The 19,573-nt window shown below is 34.0% G+C and overlaps 2 protein-coding genes and 1 long non-coding RNA gene across 3 annotated transcripts; all 3 read left to right on the top strand.

Moving 5' to 3' along the window:
• The first annotated feature begins 2,612 nt into the window (after positions 1 to 2,612).
• On the top strand, positions 2,613 to 4,955 carry LOC145612283 (uncharacterized). Its single transcript, XR_014106565.1, has 2 exons — positions 2,613 to 2,770; positions 4,501 to 4,955. It is a non-coding gene; the product is annotated as an uncharacterized LOC145612283 (long non-coding RNA).
• A 3,375-nt stretch (positions 4,956 to 8,330) lies between these two features.
• On the top strand, positions 8,331 to 13,583 carry LOC145611130 (putative clathrin assembly protein At5g35200). Its single transcript, XM_081666374.1, has 16 exons — positions 8,331 to 8,485; positions 9,084 to 9,190; positions 9,285 to 9,354; positions 9,498 to 9,595; positions 9,822 to 9,963; positions 10,060 to 10,160; positions 10,285 to 10,368; positions 10,545 to 10,595; positions 10,701 to 10,766; positions 10,856 to 10,921; positions 11,004 to 11,084; positions 11,168 to 11,245; positions 11,555 to 11,704; positions 11,813 to 11,888; positions 11,992 to 12,107; positions 12,916 to 13,583. The coding sequence occupies exons 2-16, from the start codon at positions 9,089 to 9,091 to the stop codon at positions 13,264 to 13,266; spliced, it is 1,632 nt and encodes a 543-aa protein (XP_081522500.1). The 5' UTR covers positions 8,331 to 8,485; positions 9,084 to 9,088; the 3' UTR covers positions 13,267 to 13,583.
• Positions 13,584 to 14,356: 773 nt separating this feature from the next.
• On the top strand, positions 14,357 to 18,341 carry LOC145611705 (uncharacterized). The gene is made up of 3 exons (XM_081667055.1): positions 14,357 to 15,341; positions 16,581 to 16,765; positions 17,592 to 18,341. The coding sequence occupies exons 1-3, from the start codon at positions 14,801 to 14,803 to the stop codon at positions 18,177 to 18,179; spliced, it is 1,314 nt and encodes a 437-aa protein (XP_081523181.1). The 5' UTR covers positions 14,357 to 14,800; the 3' UTR covers positions 18,180 to 18,341.
• The last annotated feature ends 1,232 nt before the right edge of the window (positions 18,342 to 19,573 follow it).

Raw genomic sequence — 19,573 nt, 5'->3', positions numbered from 1 at the left:
ACGGAGGTAGTAGATAGGGTTTCCTGTTTGGAATTTTAGTATTTCTCATTTACAAATTTCATCCATGTTAAGCTCGTTTGTGTTTAGTTTGTTTATTTTCAGTTTGGTGGTGTTAGTTTCGTGTTTTAGTACGGTTTGTGGTCTCCTTGTGTTTTTGGTTCTCTGTCGAAAGTTTGATAAGTTGGATGTTCTTCGATGCTTTTGTCATTGTATTATTTGGTGCTGGTTGTGTTATATCATGTGTTGTAACATGGTTTTAAGGGAGCTAGGGGATGTGTTAGTCTCCTTTTACAGTGTCTTGGTGCTCGGGTTCGGGTAATTGTGGGGACTGCCCTCTTCTGCGGTATGTTTAGGTTTTTAGGAGGTCTTGGCTTGTTGTTTGTATGTTGTTGCTCTTTTAATCTTTACGATCAAGAGAGTTTTTAAAGATTATCTCTTATTAACCATTATTTCAGCTAAATAATGGATTTTAAATCATTGCTTTGAAAAACCTTTATCTTAGCCCTGCTATCCAACATGGGGGCTCCCTTAAGTTTCTTTTGGGGTTTTTTTTTTTTTTTTTTTTTTTTTTTTTTTTTTTTACTTTTTAGTATGCTAATGGTATTTTTCTTAGAGAAGAGGCCAAAGGTACCCACACTTGAGGGCTATTGCTTGGGTCGTTTGTTGTTCCTACCCATGTTGCCTAATGTTAAGGACTATTGGAGTCCTTTTGAGCTCGTAACAACCAACATCTGTGTGTTCTATGCTCTTTCGTCCATTCTCCAAGATCAACGGTATATGGGATGCAAAGATAACAATGGTAACATTAGGTATCTCCCGAAACATGTTCGAAGGCAAACACTTGGTTTTTCAAGCCGATTGTTTCTTGCAAGGATAATGTTTAGTAATTTTATTTATAATAGTTGTACGGCTTGTACCATTGGAGCTAGTAAAGCTTATTTGGGTAGTTTATCGAACTTTTGTATTTATATTTTAAGTATATTACGCTGATGTGAAATAAAAAAAAAAACATTTATTTTATGCATGATTGCATATATTGTTGAATTGCTAACTAAAGTTTACTATTGACATTAGTACAATCTAATAGACTCGTATTAGTTATTTTAATTTAGAGGGGATAAAAAATCGGGCCGGGCTGGGCCTTAACACAATTTTTCGTACCCAAACCCAGAAAAAGTGACGGAGTTGCCGGACCAAAATGGCCTTTGTGGGTTTTTTGGGCCGGGTTCGGGCTTTCTAACTAAAAATGTGTTTTATGCTTGCCCAAACCCGCCCTATTTTCGGGTCGGACTAGCGGGCCGGACCAATGTTGATCGCATCTATTTTAATTTCAAAATAGTGGTCGTCTCTTTATTGAAATTGTGACTTAATTTTCAGAATAAAAAGGAAAAAAGTGTGATATAAAAAGTTTCTTTAGTTCAAATTCATACTCCTCCTCCACAAAATCATCTTCCATCACGGAAGTTTAATATAACAAGTTATTTTAGTCCAAATTACGAAAAATCCTGGATCCGTCTCTCGATAACAAATTACTTTTTTTTTTTTAAGACAACTCGATAACAACACTTTTTTTTTTTTTTTTTTTTTTACGAGATAACAAAACTTAAATGAGAATGAATTTTAAATGTCGATACTCGTATGGTATTACTCCATACTCCCTCTGTCCTTTAATACAAAGCCTCTTTCTAGTATTTATTACTCACATAGTAAAGATAAATAGGCTTTAAATTTAGGGACGGAGGGAGTATTAATTAATGATATACTGTAATCGTATTAGTAGTATACTAATAATTAATTTTAAATTAACATTGTACAAGTAATATTACATATGTAAATATAATAATGGATTATAAAAGAGCTTATTTGCCAAACAGATTTTTTATGCATTTGAATATAATATACTTCCTCCGTTTTCTTTTACTTGCAACACTTCCCTAAAAAGGAAATGTCACAATACTTGCAACACACTATAAAAGGAAAGTTACTTTAAGGAAAAACTATACTATATCCCTTATTTAAAGCACATGACCCATTAAATTACACTCATAACAACTACTTATCCTATTTTAAAGTTTATTATATCATGTAAACCTCACCTTTCTTAATTACCGCGCTAAAGAGTGTTTTGCATCTAAAAGAAAACGGATGAAGTATATACTATATTGTGGAAGGATACATCAAATATTTTATTTATGTACTCCATAAGAAATTTTATTTTATACTTAAGTTTATACTCCATCCGTCCCCTTGACCCCTTTTGATAGTCTATTATGAGCATTTTTCACGGGAATTAATAAACACAAATAAGAATAGTAAAAGTACATTGAAAAAGTAAATCAACATTAAGTATGCAAAAAAGTAAAGAGAGAAAGTAATAAAAGTACAAGGTAAAAACAAAATTTACATGGAAAATTTAAATTTGCAAAAATATTGTTGCAAATTGAAAGAAATTTTGGTAAAAAATTAATATTAACGGTTGTCGAAAAAGCAAATATGGTGAACATTTTGGGACTAAAATTTGCCGATAAGGGTATCAAAAGGGGGCGGTGTGTCTCGAGTAGTATATAATTGATTGATTGATGGATCTGGACGGTTGACATTATGTGCGAGATTAACTTTCCTGATTTCCTCCTCTGTTTTCATTCGGAGCTTTTCACTTCTACGCTGCACTCTTCTCACACTCTCTCTCTTTCCTCCATTGAAGCTTAATCTGAATTCTCCATTGAAGCGGCTTCTGGGATTTCTCTACTTCATTATAGTAGCATCTAAGGTAAGATATTTTTTAATTTCTCTTTTAAATCATCGAATATCAATTTCACATTCTAGGGTTTATCGTTAATTTAATTGTCAGTATAGTCAATGTAGGGTTCTTATTCAGATGAATTATTAGATATAATGAATGAATTTGTGAAATATTGTACAAACTTTTTTGTTGCTAGAATTTTGTTTATGTGCAATTTGCGTTGATATCCTAAAGCGAGGATTATTTTCTGCGATTTTTCGGGCCTAATTCGATTGTTGAGTCAAATTTGATTTTTCGGTATTATGATTTGGAATATATTTGCTGTGATTTTGAATTGGTACTTAATTAGGTTATACATATTGAATTGTATGATTGTTATACCTTATATGCTATAATTTGGTGATAAATTAGCTAGATTTGCAGGGTTTTAGTTTTGATGAACTTAGAAGAGCTAGGTTAGTGAGAAATTGCTGTACACTAACTTGTTTTCCGATCCAAGGATGGCTTGTTGTTGAGTCACGTCGATCCTTGTTTGAATAGCTAGTCTGTATGAAACATGGAATTCAGGTCACATTTCCTGTAATTTGCCCCAAAACTGCTTAGTTAGAAGTAGTACCTTCCCATTTCTTTGTTGGCTGCCCATGTAGGCATGTAGCCAACACGTAGAAGTGTCATTTGGTTGAGGGCGCTTTCAATTGCACTAAATCCATTAGATATACAATGTTACTCAATACCTCACGATTAACACCTCCATTGACAACTGGAGAAGGCTTGTGTAGTAAAAATGTCATTCATCTTGTCCAAATTCATCTATGAACGTAAGTACAAAGCATTTAGATATTGAGAGCTAGTGTTGGGAGTGTGGATTAGGTATTGAATTCAGTTTACAATTTCCATGGCGTAATTGAATGGGGCTTCTATTCGAACTTCTTAAGGATTATAACTTCTTCTTTTTTCATTCTCCCAAATGACAATTGCAGATCCTATCAATACTTGAATATCATCCCAAATATTGAACACTTAAATTGCAGATTTAGGATTACACTTCCCATTTCCTACCTTCTACTCCCATTAATTATATACCTTGGAAAGAGATTTTTTTTTTCTTTTGTGAGTTTGATCAGAGCTTATTAGAGAAGCAATTACTGTGAATTATATGATGGATAGCAAATAAACAAGCAAAAACAAGATAAGATTCATTTCTCATTTTCTGTGGCTCTACTGAACTTGGTGGTAACAAACAAGGGAATCTGCATTTTAAGTATGTTGTCCTTCCACCGCAAGTGAACCTTTCTGTTTTAAGATGTTGGTGACAAGTGTGCTCCAACAATTTCCTCTTTCCTTGCTCTTGCCTCTGATTTTCCCAATAATTTTTGAGAGTATACACCAATTATATGTGTTTCTTGTTAGAAAGTCCCCATATATGTCAATAGGTGATGTCTCAGGCCCTTGTAGTTGTCCTCTATCAAAATTTTAGGACGAATGCCATGGTGCTTAATGTTGGGGATTTACCGGATTTATGAAGCTCGATCTTCTTCTGTTACATGTCAACATGTGGATTGGGGGAGGGAGACACTGACTTGGTTTTGAGGACCAGTTTTCTTTCATGCATTATACATCTCCATGGCAATCATAATTGGGTTTTAGCTGTGTGATCTATGTGGTGTATGATTGATTACCTATTATTGTTTCTTCATGGCTGTAATTGAGATTGTACAATCCACAAGATTATTTACATTTTTATTCATTGTTATCAGTGACATTCCCAGGACCATGTCTCGTCGATCAGTGTGGAAAGGTTCTTTTGTTGATGCATTCTTGTTGAGACTGAAAGAGAACAAAGAGCAACTTGCAAACAAAAAAATTTGGTCAAGGAGATCTTCTATCCTGCCAGAATTTGTTGGTAGTGTCGTTCGAATTTACAATGGAAAGTCTTTTGTTCGCTGCAAGATCACTGAATCTAAAGTTGGTCACAAATTCGGAGAGTTTGCTTTCACACGGAAAAGAAAGCCTCACAAAATAGATTCTGGAAAGAAGAAGGGTGGTCGGTGAGTCATTGCCGCCTTCCTCTACTTGATGTGCTCATAAGGGGCCGCTTACCTCCTGTTTTCTTTTTCTTGAACTAGCTCTTTTGCCATTCGTGGTAACAATGTTTTTCTTTTGGGATTTTATGAAAACCCTTATAAACCCCTTATGGAACTTGAATTATTGACCCGTGTCTTACCATTTTTTCTTCTAAAAGGGCCTTTTAAAGTCAATCAATTCCCTAGTTTTATTTACAGAGATAAAAAAAGCATACAGTAGCATTTGTACTTGTACATCTCATGGATTATGTATTGCATTTTCTTCCTTGATCTCTGTTTCCTGAGTTTTGGTAAATTCGCACTATCATTAAGATTGTTCAAGGTTGAGACAGACTATTCCACAGAATTAGTATTTTATCTATTCTGGGAAAAGACAGATTGATGGTTTGGTGAAACTATTTACCTAAGTTTGGTGGTTTAATTCCATCAAACATGAATCAAAGTTGGATTATTCACTGAATAGTTGGCCAGTCAAATTCAAAGGCTCACGTACAGGATTACAGGCGTACTCATTTTATGACTTGAAAATGAGCTTCTGATATTGAAATTGCTTACATATGTGCATCTTTTGTATTCTATCTACCCAAAATAAATACATTACAGCTTTTCTAATCTGCCTCCGTTATTTTAGTTGTTAAAATTTTGACTTGTGTGTTGCATATTCTATACGAGTATTAACTTTGAGTCTTTGACCATATTTTTCTATGATCATTAAAAACAACTGTTATCATGTTCGGATTACTAGTTTATTTTTTGATAATACTTTCTCCGTTACATATTAGTAGCATATATTTTCATGGCAGTGTTTTTTTTTTTTTGCTAGTTTTGTGTACACATTATCTGTTAGAATAATTTCTAATTTACTTTCTAATTTGATAGTATAACTTCCGTAGCTAAGTTTATGTACAACCACACTGTCGAGAATCATTATAGAAAATGAATAATAATCACATTCTCTGTAATAATATTCCTTAAATGGATGGGTTTGAAATGTAACAGCACGAATAAAGTATTTCTAACTTTTCATTATTCTTGTATTCTATGGACTATGGAGTACCTTATATTTTGCTCATATATAGCTTGGCCCTAGTATTTCTAAGACGTTCAATTATTCTTAATCTCACAATAACTATTAAATTACCGTCTTAAAAGCTTTTGCCTCTTACTCCGTAATCTCTTATCAGTACTCATTCTGTCTATTACGGAATATGATATACAGTACGGAGTACTAAACCTATATTATGAGACGGAAGAAGTCATATACTCTATAATACTCCGTACTAGGTAAGTACTTCCTCTGTCTTGCTTAATGGACTAAACTAATTTATGTGCATGTTAACAAGAATATATAATAGCTGACAATTTAAGCAATAGGCGAGTGGAGCCCAGAAAGGAACCTTGTGGAAGTGGGGCCCAACAGCCGACAAATTGGTGGAGCCCATTGCCAATATGGCTAAAAGACTCATATTGCAGAGCGCACCAACACAAACACAACACTCACTGCCAATCTCATTTGCATAATTACACCATCCACAGCATTGTCACTACTCACTTAGCCAGGGCATTAATCTGGATTATTATTCCCTCTCATTTTGTATTAATTACTCCTAATTACTCTCTTTATATGTATATAAACATGGAGGAGTGAGGATTTGCAAAAGTACGACGTTAAATACAATTCTCAATAGTATTCCCTCTATCCTTTAAAGATCGCGTAATAAAAAACAATAAAGTTGCATGACCGATTAGCTGTCTTTCAAAGTATTATAAAATATTAAAATTGTATTATAATATGTTATACATACTCCGTATTAAACAATGTGGTAAATGGGTCATTCTAGTGCTCTATTATTTCATGGAAAAGATATTGTTAAATTAGGGAAGTATGCATGAAAATTATGAATGCTAAAATGGAATAACAACTTTGAAAATGCTAATTTGGTAGGATATCACGTGTTGTATAAGGATATCATAGCTGTAAGGAAGCTGTCCAGCAAATGTATGTATGCAATTTGTGGTTACACTCTGAATGTGACCTGGTTTAGCAATTTTTTTTGTGTTACTGTTGGAGGTTAGGAGAAAGAAGAAACAATGCAAAATCACTTGCGTTCTTATGCGACAAGCACATTATAGTTATATATATTAATGGTTAAAGTTATGCATTTGTTATTAATTAAAGTATTATAACAAAAGAAAATAAAGGAGGTATATCTTGGTGTACAGTAAGGGCCTGTTCACATTTACTTAATTTCAGTTCAGTTCAGCTCCAATCAGTTCAGTTCAGTTCAGCTCTTAATTTCCCTCTCACATAAATATTCATTTCAGCTCAATTCAGTTCAGTTCAGTTCAATTCAGTTGCAATCAGTTCAGTTCAGTTCAGCTCCAATCAGTTCAGTTCAGATCAGTTCAGCTCAGTTCAGTAAATATGAACAGGCCCTAAATTTGTTCCAAAATATTTGTTCCAAGATGTACAATCTATTATTTGATGTCTTTAAAAAGGGTCTGTTCATCACTTTCTTCACCAAATTCTAAAATTAGTAGTTTAGACTCAAACTTCCTTTCTGATTCACCAACTACTACTGGACTACTGGTCCAATGTGACACCATAGTCTAATGTACTTCCTATAAATTATTGAAAACATGTTACTAATATGGATTAATGATCAAAGTTGTGTATTGACAAGTGTGGTAGCGAGCTAGTCAACTTGTTAAATGCAAAACAAAAAGAGTAATTATGTTATAGTTACTTTTATATGAGAAAATAAAAATCTTTGCTTGAATTAATCAAATGTAGCTAGATTTTTTTTTTTTTTTTTTTTTTTGAACAATCAAATGTAGCTAGATACTAACATGGCAAAAAAATAAAAAAAATAAAAAAAATAAAAAAATAAAATCTGAATAATTCACAAGAAGCCGAAGAAGGACAATGCAAATTACAAAAAAAATTTAAAAATGTAATCTATCATAACATAAACAAATGCTTTCACTCCTAACCACTAAACCAATCCATTTCTTTTAATTGCAATTTACCCTCATAACACACTATTTTAAGTAGAGATAGAAAACATAGATGGACAAATCAATCAAAATTATTTTTACATATACCGGTAATACCTAACTCTTTCCTATTCTGTGTGTTAAAACTAAGTCGTTCTGTTTATCGCATAAAAACTGTATTACCTATTACAAAAGGAAATACTTCGTATAATCTTATCTTTTACTCGGTCACTCATCGATCCTAAACATAAAAAAAAAAAGAATCCATTAGTTTTTTTTTTTTTTTTTAGAATTTTCTTTGACCACTCACTATTACACTAATATTTATTCAAACATTTATTCAAACATTGTTTTTTCTTGTCCTAGTAAAAAAGAATAAAGGGGTGGAAAAAAAAAAAGAATTATTGTCATTGGACTCAAAGGACACCGACGAGCCACCCAAACCTAAAATAAATAATAAAATCAAAAAATAAATAAAATAATTTTAATAATTTTATTTTAAATATTTTCTCTCTCCTTTTTCTCTTACTATTCTTCTTCTTCTTCTGGTGGGTCGACTTTTCATTGTTTGCAGGCGTCCAATTCTCTCTCCTATATTTTTTTTCCTTTATTTTCTCCCAAATTTTCTGGGTTTTGTCGAATTTCAGACTTTGAGTTTAAGGTGAGTTGGGTTTTTTTTTAATTTATATTTGTTTTTCCCAAAATTTTGAATCTCTGTTCTTTGTTTTACTCAACAGTTTCAACTTCTATTTTGATTTTGAATTTTCACAAATTGAGCTTAATTTGATGCAAATTTTCAATTTTGAATCCTGGGTATTTGGGTTTTGGATCCTTACTTGTATAATTAATACTGTATAGTTTAAATGTTAGTGCTATCTTTAGTAAATTCCAGCTTAATTTTGCAGAAGTTTATCTGTTTTTTATTTTAATATAATAAATGTTGCAAGATCATATCTTATGTGGAATTTGTTGTGTGATTTAGTAGCTGTTCATGTTAAATGTTAGTTTAAAATTAGCTGTTGAATGTTAAAGTATTAAACAATTCATTGAATTATGTGGAGGAGTTATTGAATTTTTCTGGGTATGTAATAAAAAATGATGCCTTTCTTATTGAGTTTATCAGACACTGAAGCAAGGGTTTTTGATCTGTAGCTCCTTTATTAAGGATGATATAATTGTAATGACCGCGATTTTATGTGTTTATAAGATGATTTTATATTGGATCATTGTAATGAGGGTTTGAAGAATTTTTGTTACAGAGATTATGGCAGGAGGAGGAGGTACAAATAGTAGTTTGAGGAAATATTTGGGATCCATTAAGGATACCACCACAATTAGCTTAGCTAAAGTAAATAGTGGTTACAAGGTATTAAATCTTTTTGTTTATGTGATAATTTTCTTGTTGAATTAGCTATTGTAATCTTGATAAATGTTTGTTTTGAATGGATGTGTTGTTTTAGGAGCTAGATGTAGCAATTGTCAAGGCTACTAATCATGTTGAGCGACCGGCGAAAGAGAGACACATAAGAGGTGGGTGTTGTTGATTGTTGTAACTTGGACCTTTGGTTTTGAGATGAAGTGTATGTTATGTATACATTTTGGCTATTTATTTGATTGTGTTATCTTGTAAAGCATTTGGGTCTTTGTTGAGTATTTCTTTTTATTCTGTGCAGCAATATTTGCAGCAGTTTCTGCTACAAGACCTCGGGCTGATGTAGCATATTGCATACATGCTCTTGCTAGGCGCTTATCAAGAACACATAATTGGGCGGTATGTTGTGAGTTTGGAGATTATTTTATCTAGTGACTGCCATGTAGATGTTTTGCCTTTAGATTATGTAATTTCTGAACTGTATTAGTTACTAGTGATGTAGAGACTTGTAATATTGTCGCCAGTAAAGCTAATCATCAAAGGTTTTTTTTTGCATGGTGTCGTCTGGCTTAGATTGTATTGAAACTCCTTAATCCTTTGCGTTTAATCTTCTTTTTGTTTTTAGGTCGCGTTAAAAACTCTGGTTGTTATTCATCGTGCATTGAGGGAAGTGGACCCAACATTCCAAGAGGAGCTTATTAACTATGAAAGGAGCAGGAATCATATGCTCAATATGTCACATTTCAGAGATGATTCAAGTGCAAGTGGTATTGTTTGATTGTTTCAGATATCTGCTTAAATTAACAGTTTAATGCCTTTGGCAAGGTTTTTCATTGCTGAATTTGCCATTATCTTTTGTTCAGCATGGGATTACTCTGCTTGGGTTCGTGCTTATGCGTTATTTTTGGAAGAAAGGCTGGAATGTTTCCGTGTCTTGAAATATGATGTTGAGACTGAGCGCCCTGTAAGACATTTGAATTCTTCTCCTTATGCATTTCGTTATACCTGGTTGCTTGTCTTCAGCTTGAACTTTCCCATTATGGCATGATTTCAGCTAGATATTCAACATATATCTATCTTCTGTGCAGAGAACAAAAGATCTTGATACAGTTGACTTGCTCGATCAATTACCAGCATTACAGCAGCTTCTTTACAGGGTCCTTGGTTGCCAGGTATGATTTTCTTGTTCTGTAAGTTTGACAAGCATGAAGCTCCAATTCCTTTTAGTGTGAACATAAATAACATACTATTTGTTCCAAGTTTTTTTTTTTCATGTATGAGCTTCTGATGTCATGTCAAAATAGCTTTGTTCTCCAATTTTATGCATGAGCATTGAATTTTTATGCAGCCTGATGGAGCAGCTGTTCATAATCATGTTATTCAATTGGCACTTTCACTGGTATGTGTGGCTTTACACCATCAACTTTTATACAACTTGTAGTGTGTTTGAGTTGTGACACCAAACGTTGTGCTGAGTCGCTGACTTTCAAATAATTTCGAATAGGTTGCTTCAGAAAGTACTAAAATCTATAGCGCTATCAGTGATGGTACAGTTAACCTAGTTGACAAGGTGGGTTTACTTGCCACTGCTGTCCTTCTTTACTTTATTAATTCTATTCAGAAATTATTCTTATTTGCTGCAAATTATATTATTTACAGTTTTTTGAGATGCAAAGAAGTGATGCACTGAGGGCCCTCGATATATATCGTAGAGCAGGACAACAGGTCTGTGTTGAGTTCTTGAGATGACTTGCTGCACACTCTGCTAGTTCCAACTCTGGGATTTGACATTTATATCTAATTGTAGGCTGAAAGACTGTCGGAGTTCTATGAAGTCTGCAAGAGCCTTGATGTTGGGCGTGGAGAGAGGTTTACAAAAATTGAACAGGTTTTAAAGAAGCTCCTTGGAAAAATCTCCTCTCTTCTTCAATCCTATAGCTTCTAAAATATGTCTTTATAATGTTAATACAGCCTCCTCCTTCATTCTTACAAGCAATGGAAGAATATGTGAGAGAAGTACCTAGAGGTTCAACTTTCCGCAAAGAACAGGTACGGAAATGAAATATGGCGGTTGCTCTTGTGCTCTTTCTTGAGAGAGTGGTGGTCAAAATCAAATTTTTGGTCAATGTTCAAATTTCAGTCGCCAAATCATATTTGTGTGAACAGTCTCTTGTTTAAATGTTAACTCTTCTATGTCTTTTCTTTTTCCCTTTTCCCTACTTTGTGGGAGTTGATGATTATTTGCTGACATCACTGGGAATAAAAAAAACTTTTCAATGTATTAAAAAAACAGCATGATCAAAATTGTTACTTGGAGATTTGTATGAATTTCTGATTCTATTAACTTCAATTAAACAGGTCAAACATGTGGTTGATGAAAAATCTACCGTAGTCCTAGCAATTGAGGACAAAGATGTTACTGATGTTAAGGAGGAACACCCACCATCACCTCCTCCACCAGAACCAGTCAAGGAAGAAAAAGTCGTGACCGAAGTTCCTGATTTATTGGTAAGTTTTCACATTTACAGGCTTTATGCTTGCGTTTACCCAACAAAGATTCCATCTGCATGAAACACTTCTACCCCCATGTAATAGTTTACCTCTTTGTTCTGGCAGAGTATGGACGATCCCAAGCCAGTTGCTTCAGATTTAGAAGATAAGAATGCAATGGCTCTTGCTATTGTTCCAATCGGTAAGACTCATGTTGTCTTATGGACTATGAACTCAAAACTATCTTTTGAAACATTTTTCTTTTTAAATTCTTAATATAGAAGTGTTTTGATATTTTGTTACAGATGACCTATCAGCTACACCTCCTGCTCCCAAGCTGGAAAATGGCACGACTGGTTGGGAACTGGCACTTGTTACTGCACCAAGCTCAAATGAGAGTGCCGTTGCAACTACCAAGCTGGTATATTCTTAATTGCAAACTTGTTTGTTTGTTAATAGTCCTGGTACAATTTAAACAAGATGCATTGCCCCAGAATAAAGAAAACAAAACTGCCTGTTATAGGATCGAGAAGGCATATAAGCCATTTATTGCTTGTGGACCGTATATAATTACTAGGTTATTTTGATACGTATATAAATGCTGGTATGGGCTATGATGCGAACACGGGAATAGAAAAACCCTTAAGACTACAGGATTAGACATGCTTTGGAAAGGCACTAAATGTATAATAATATATGTTAAACTATCCAAAGTTATACACCGTATAAGATGATCAGAATATAGCTACCTTGAATATTTAATCAGATAAATGCTGAATTATTTGTTTGCATGGAGGCTAAAGAGAATAAAGAAAGCTAAGAGAAAAAAAGAGAGTGGGTGTGGCCGTGTGGGGCCCTGCTTCAAATAGTAGTGAGAACTTGCTGAAAAAAATATATTATACTCTGTAATAGGATATTTAGATAAAAGTTATACGTGCAGTTTTGTATTAGAAGCTGGTAATACTCTCTGTTTGATGATTAACAAGAATATAAGAAAGCATAGAGCAATTAGAATATATATTATTGCTTGTCTGAGGATGATATGTGGATCTGAGCCCTGAGGCATGTTTTTGGCACGCAATGTGTCAAACATGAAAGCACCGCTTGGGAGAGTTTTGTGCTCATTAATGAAAGGCTATATTATCTCTTCAATGAAGAATTTGCATTGTATTGTGACATTGTCTTGAAATGCAACATATAGTGACTATTTTCAACTTTTTCAACACTAGGCTGGTGGACTGGATTTGCTAACACTAGACAGCCTGTATGATGATGCAATGAGAAGGACCAACCAGCAGACGAGCTACAATCCATGGGAGCCTGCTCCATTGACCAACCCAATGATGCAGCAACCCGTCCATGGCCCGTATTACGCCTCAAATGCCATGGTTGCACCACAATCTGCTCAGATGGCTGCAATGGCCAATCAGCAGCAAGCATTCATGTTGCAGCAGCAGATGATGATGGGCCATCAACAACAGGCACCAGCCATGAACCCATTTGGCAATCCTTATGCAGCCAATCCCTATGGTCCTGGCATGCCCATGCAAACATATAACCCATACACGGGAATGTTATGAGTTTTCACGTGAATTATTTGCTATAAATACGAGAGAGAACAAACGATAGACGAGTATATTGAAAAGTGGTATGTGTACCATATTTTGTGTATGTTTAGATAGGAATAGCAGGGTTATTGTTTGATAATTATAGGGAGGACAGACATTTGATTTTATTGATCATTCTTGGAGAAACTGTAGTTTAATAATTGATGTAATTATTTGACCTGCTTATTTGATGAATATGTTGGGCAGGTACTTTGACATTTTTATCACATACTTCAGCAGTGCGTATAGCTTAAGATTTGAATAACAATTTGTACTAATTTTTTGTATTGCTTGTACTTGTATGACTTCGATTTGGTGCTTTTGATTTGAGCCTGGAGGTTGAGTTCTGACTGAATATTTATTTAAAATTTGCCATTCAATTCATACTTTTCATTTCAGATATGCCATTGTATTATTTCAATCATTAGTATATTTAATTATCAGTTAGTAAACATAATCAAAATTATAAGAAAATTAGATATTTGGCTTCTCGAGGTCTCATGGGATGTATGAGAGGCACCTCATACTCTATCCTTTTCGAGTCCCAAAAAAGTCTGAAATTGAAGGTTATAATCCACGATTGTAGATCAATTTTTTTAAGAATTTTTGTCAAAAATGAAATGGACGTAAATAATGTTTCCTGGGATCATATTAATTGGTTTGGAACTAAAACAGGCCTTTTGGTACAATGTCATGGCTAATTTGAAATTTGTCACTATATAATGATAGTCCATCTTTGCAAGAGATGTTTATAATTACTAATTAATTAATTATGCATCCCAAATTCATAAAAAGTGTCGTGGATCCTTTATTAGGTTTCACACCGTCGTTGATGTTGGTTGTTTGTAGTAGTGTTCAAAACTACAAGTATCTAACAACAATAAATATCCTCTACTAGTTTGTGCAAAACAATTACATTACGCTCACACACCTTCTAATTCATAAATCATTCCAAAAACTTGATTATTATACATAAATTTTACCTAAAATAGATCATATATATATACTATCTAAAGTTCTAAACCATTCCTCTAACATGCTAATCACTAACACGCCATCCTTTACTCAAAATCTACTCCAAACTTCTTCCTAAGCTCAAAAAGAATACAATTTTATTAAACCCAAATCTAGATACATTAAATATGGACCAAAATCATCTCCTAGTACATGATTACACTAGATTTAGATGCATCTTTCAATAACCTAATTAAATATTGAAGATACATAAAAAGAAGGTTTATTGTACAACTCAGAAGCCTCCCTAAATTGCTTATTCTAGCAATTCCATCTTTATACTATCCAAAAAGTTCCTAAATTTCACAAAATAAAGTGAACCAACCCAACAAAACTTCAATCAAATTTCCCAATTTTTTTTTACCCTAAAAATCACCCATCATTATCATCGTCATATTTCCCACAAATTCCCAATTTTTTTCAAGATTCCCAGAATTTTATGCAAATTTTCAATTTCCCTAGTAATTAATGCAAAAAACCCATTAATTTTTTAATGTCTTGGCTTTCAATTCCACTCCCAAATCCCTTCAAATCCCTCCAATTTTCCAATGATGAAGAAGAAGATGAACAAGAAGAACCCAGAAACGACGCCGTTTCTGGAGTGAAGGAGGAATTCACGGCGATCGGAGAATCAATTGGGCGGCAATTTCGCGCCTTTATTTCGCCGGAAACCTCGAATTCCGGCGATGGTGGGTCCCCTTCTTCTAGAACCTTCGAGGGTATTCGAAGTGACTTGGAAGAAATTAAGGGAACTTTCAAATCTTCTCTCTCTATCTTTTCCAGTAACAAAGCTGTTTCTGAAATTTCTAAACTTGCTTCCAATTTTCTTCATATAAATGATGAAGAAAATGATGTTAATAATATGATTAATAATAATAGAAATTATAATGATGGTGATGATTATGAAGATGATGATGATGATGATGATGAAGAAGAAGAAGTTGCTGGTGTTAATGATGAAGTAATTGAGTTTGCTCAACAGATTTCTAATCGCCCTGAACTTTGGACTGAATTTCCTTTATCACTTGATCATGGTAAAATGTTAATTATTTATTTTAAAATTTTATTTCCTTTTTTGGGGTTTTTAGTTGAATTTGTTGGTTTTGGGTTTGAGATTGTGATTGACATATTGATATAATCTATAGTTTTGTGATTATTGCTGTGAACTTGTGATCTACAAATTTTCCCATTTTTCCCCTTTTGGGTATTTCTGCTTGAATTTGATTGTGATCTCTTTAGTAGTTACTGTGATCTTCACTTCGAAAATGGGGTTTGCTTTGGATATTGATGGAATTGAGATCACGTTGTTGGTGGCCGTAGTTGTGATGCAATTTAGGGTGATATTTGTACAATCACTAGAACATGGACATGTTAGTGATGAAATTGTGGCATGTAACTATGTAAATAGTGTTTGTAATTGTGACTGATAAAGAATTTGTAGTAGTGTTTGATTTAGGACCCCGAAGGTTCAATATGAGGATATGTTTTGATGGTCAATGTGAGAAGGATGATGTCTGTCATTGAGTGGCGGCCATAGATTTTTTGTGTTCTTTTGAGGTTTCAGTGTGCTTTTTGCTTCAATTTGTATGTTGTGGTTGAGATGGATTGTTGTGTAGCATTGCCTATGTTTTAACTTTACAATGCTTTGGTTTCTTCTTATTTTATCATAAATGGATGGCAATCCTAGATTCCTAGGTATGTGTTTGGGGTAACTATGAGCTAATTTTAGTAGCAATAACAACTACCAATCACCTTGCTCGACTGTCTTTATAGTCCTTTAGATACACTCATCTTTAACTTTAACTTGTCAGCTTTTGGGTGATTGATGCTAAAAAAGATGATTCTCTATTAGCAGTGGCTATAGATTAATTTAAGACCTTTTGTTTATGCTTGTACCCGTATTCTTCTATGGTTTATCTTTACCAAGTTGAAAGTGAAATACGTTCTAGGGTGGAAAAAGTTGGTGATGACACAGGTTTGACTACAGATCACCTGAATGAACGTGCAGATCACTCTGTAAATCAGCATTTGTGTTCTAATTATGTAAATTAAGTGTATATGTATAGATTTTTTTCCCTTTCTGTTGCATATAACTTAGTGTTATTGCACTTTCTAATGTACTTCGTAATCTCAAAATGAGCAGTTGATGTGTCTGCTATAAGATTAGTGATGACAAGCTTCTACTTTATGTGTCTTTTTGACCTTCTGTGTTCTGCCACATTTTTGCAAATGTTTCTTGTGTTGTCCTCAGCTTCGTTTTGTGCTATTTGCAGAATTTGATATGTCTGAAGCTCAGTATGAGCATGCCTCAACTGTTGAGCAATTGGTTCCAAGTCTTGCTGAACTCAAAAGCCAGATTAGTAGTGACAAAAATGAGAAGCAGTTTTGGATGATATATTTTATATTGTTGCATCCAAGGTTAAATGATGAGGACCTAGAGCTTCTATCGACTCCCGAGGCAAGATTTTCATTTCCTTTTTTTTTCCCTCAATCAAATACATTGGGGGGCTTTATCTGTTATTTTTGCCTTTTCTCACATTTGATTGTTTTGGCTTGTGACACTGCACCTTTCGATTATCCTGCATATGAATTGGGTTGCTGATCAATGCCTCGCTCATCCTCATTTTTTTTTTCTTTCTTTCTTCCTTGAAATATTTAAACTTGCTACTTTGTCTGCTGAAATCTTTGAAAAGATAACTGTGTTGCATCATGCAAATGTGTAATATGGATTTTCATCTATGCTGCCCCTCCCTTTGTTCATTGTTTTCTTTCACGTGTAAATTATAATCTTGACCCTTACATTCTGTTTGGTGGGCACTACTTAATAATGGTGATGGTTTTGCTTATATGCAACTTTGTAAAGGTAGTCCATAAGTTCATCATATTTATGCCCCCTTCAGATTGGTAATGAGCTATAATTTAATGTTTACAAAGGTAAATGAATCCATGGGGATACTTTGGGAATTTAATTGTATTACTATGGACTTCGGTGTGCGACTTTTCTTGCAAATTACACACAAGTTCATTTACCTATTATTAGCAGTGTGCTTGGTAAATTTGGTATGGGATAATTGACAATTCTTCTCTTTTGTTGTATCCTGAGGATTTGAGAGCGAAACTTTTGCGAAAAAATAAACAATATGAAGAAGTGTTACATACTGAGGTTTAAACTATATTTGGCTTAATGTGTTTTTATTGTTTACATAACACTATAAGGGAGTGTTGGAGATTATGAAGCCAATGATTCTTATTGAAGTATGTAACATGACTGATTTCACCTGCAGATTGTTGAAGCAAGAGAGACATTGCTGACAATGCTTCAAGCTAAGAAGAGCAAGGATATTAATTCTGAAAATCCCCAATCAGGAAGCTCTGACAACGAAGGTGACACACCAATGAACAATAGCCAATCTGCTGAGGATGTAACGTCGGAGAATTTAAACGCATCAGGAAGTGTAAAAGGCACAGAATCAAACAACGGCAAGAAAATTCTACAGGCAAAGGATGGGAGCAGTTTTACCTTTAATGATTGCAATGAATCTGATGCTAAGCCTGATGAGTGGGAAGAAAAGGGAAAATCTGTTACTATAGGAACTTCTGCAGCTGCTGCGAAGCAATTTCAAAGTGAAGATGATGTCTCTTTCAGTGATCTTGAAGATGATGATAATGATCTCCCTAATAGACTATCAAGTTCAGAGCCGTCACAGTCAAAGGGAACTTCATCACCTGAAGGGTCCAATGAATGGGTTCGATTGAATAAAAATGTGGAATCCAGAGGCAGCGAGGTGAAAGGCCACTCAAGTTTGCGAGATAGAGATTCAGAGGGTGAGGATTCGACTGGCTGGCTTACTGTTGATGATTTCGATCCTTGATAGTTTGGCCAATGTTCTGTGGATTCTTGTAAAGCCTTTAAATTGTTTTCCTCCTCTTTTCTTGCATCAGTGCACTTGTGGTATTTGAAAAATCTCGCTCTTAATGATCTTTATATAAATTAATGATGAAGAATGCCACATCCAAGTCTTTGTGTTTGCTGATGTTCTGCGTTGTTTTGTTAGCCTAATTGCATATAGATGTTTACTTGGTTACTTCAATGTTGGACGTCGCCCAAAGTTGTTTGTCAATTCAGCCAGAGAGAATTTGTTCATTCTAAATTATTATAGCACATAGGAGATATACCCTTGTAATATGCATCTTAAACTTTACAGTAAGCATATAGGATCCCAGCTTTAAATCAGGCAGTCCTCACACACTATAATTGGTAAAAACCAAAACCCCTCCCTCATATCTAGTCTACTGCTTCCTCTATTTTCTTTTAAATGAAACTTTTTAAACTTACATTATTCTCACACTATTTATTTTGGTGATCTTTAATCTTTATTCATTGAAAAAAAATAACCATGTGGAGTTTTGTTAAATTTATCTTGATTAATACTTTTTAAATACTAAGTACTACTAACTTTTTTTTTCTTTTTTCTTTTTTTTTTCTTTTTTCTTTTTTTTTCTTTTTTTTTTTATTTTTTTTATTTTTTATTATTATACAGTTTTAAAATTTATCTAATAATATAAATTAGAGCTGTCAATTCAGGTATTCAAGTCGGGTTTGGGTTGGGTTAAATCAGGATCAGGTTATGTCGGGTCAATCTAGCTTCAGATCAGGTTCAGGTCGGGTCAATTTTAGTTCAAGTTATAACAGGTTATTCACCGGCCTTTCCGGATATAGGTCGAGTTCAATTCGAGTTAAAATCAGATCGGGTTTAATTTCAGGTTCAGGTTGTGTTGAGTCGGGTTTGGATGGGTTACAAGATGGTACATTCGGGTTCCGGTTAGTGTTGAGTCGAGTTCTAGTTCAAATTCAATTCTAATAAATATCGATGTGACCAAGTTGAACAATATAATTACGCCTTCCATAATTTGATTAAGCACATCATCAAGATTTTATTAAACCTATATATAAATAATAAAGAACAAAAGTTATATAAGCTGAACAAAAGATTTTATTAAATTAGATTGAGGGTTTACAGAATTATACCAGTATATAAGTTGAATAAAAGGTATATAAATTTTTATTAAACCTTCCATGACTCGGGTTCATGTTATAATTGGGTCGGACACTAGTTCGGGTTCGGATTAAATCGGTTGACGGTTACTATCAGGTCGGAGGCAGGTTCGAGTTCAGGTCATAAAGTATTGGATCAAATGGGTTTTCGGTTAAGATCAGGTCAGGTTCAGGTCAGGTTGCAGGTCACTAGTTTAACCCCATTGGCCG

The sequence above is a fragment of the Chenopodium album genome, chromosome 24 (genome assembly GCF_948465745.1).
Source record: "Chenopodium album chromosome 24, dcCheAlbu1.1, whole genome shotgun sequence".
In the NCBI taxonomy this organism is placed as follows: domain Eukaryota; kingdom Viridiplantae; phylum Streptophyta; class Magnoliopsida; order Caryophyllales; family Amaranthaceae; genus Chenopodium; species Chenopodium album.
The sequence above is the reverse complement of the archived record's forward strand: the minus strand, read 5'-3'. Positions and strand labels throughout refer to the sequence as shown.

Excerpts from the sequence above, each read along its gene's own strand:
- LOC145611130 (XM_081666374.1), top strand. The coding sequence starts at position 9,089 with ATGGCAGGAGGAGGAGGTACAAATAGTAGTTTGAGGAAATATTTGGGA. Across the intron at positions 11,705-11,812 it reads CCGAAGTTCCTGATTTATTG|AGTATGGACGATCCCAAGCC; the intron begins GTAAGTTTTCAC and ends TTGTTCTGGCAG. Across the intron at positions 12,108-12,915 it reads CCGTTGCAACTACCAAGCTG|GCTGGTGGACTGGATTTGCT; the intron begins GTATATTCTTAA and ends TTTCAACACTAG.
- LOC145611705 (XM_081667055.1), top strand. The coding sequence starts at position 14,801 with ATGTCTTGGCTTTCAATTCCACTCCCAAATCCCTTCAAATCCCTCCAA. Across the intron at positions 15,342-16,580 it reads TCCTTTATCACTTGATCATG|AATTTGATATGTCTGAAGCT; the intron begins GTAAAATGTTAA and ends TGCTATTTGCAG. Across the intron at positions 16,766-17,591 it reads AGCTTCTATCGACTCCCGAG|ATTGTTGAAGCAAGAGAGAC; the intron begins GCAAGATTTTCA and ends TTTCACCTGCAG.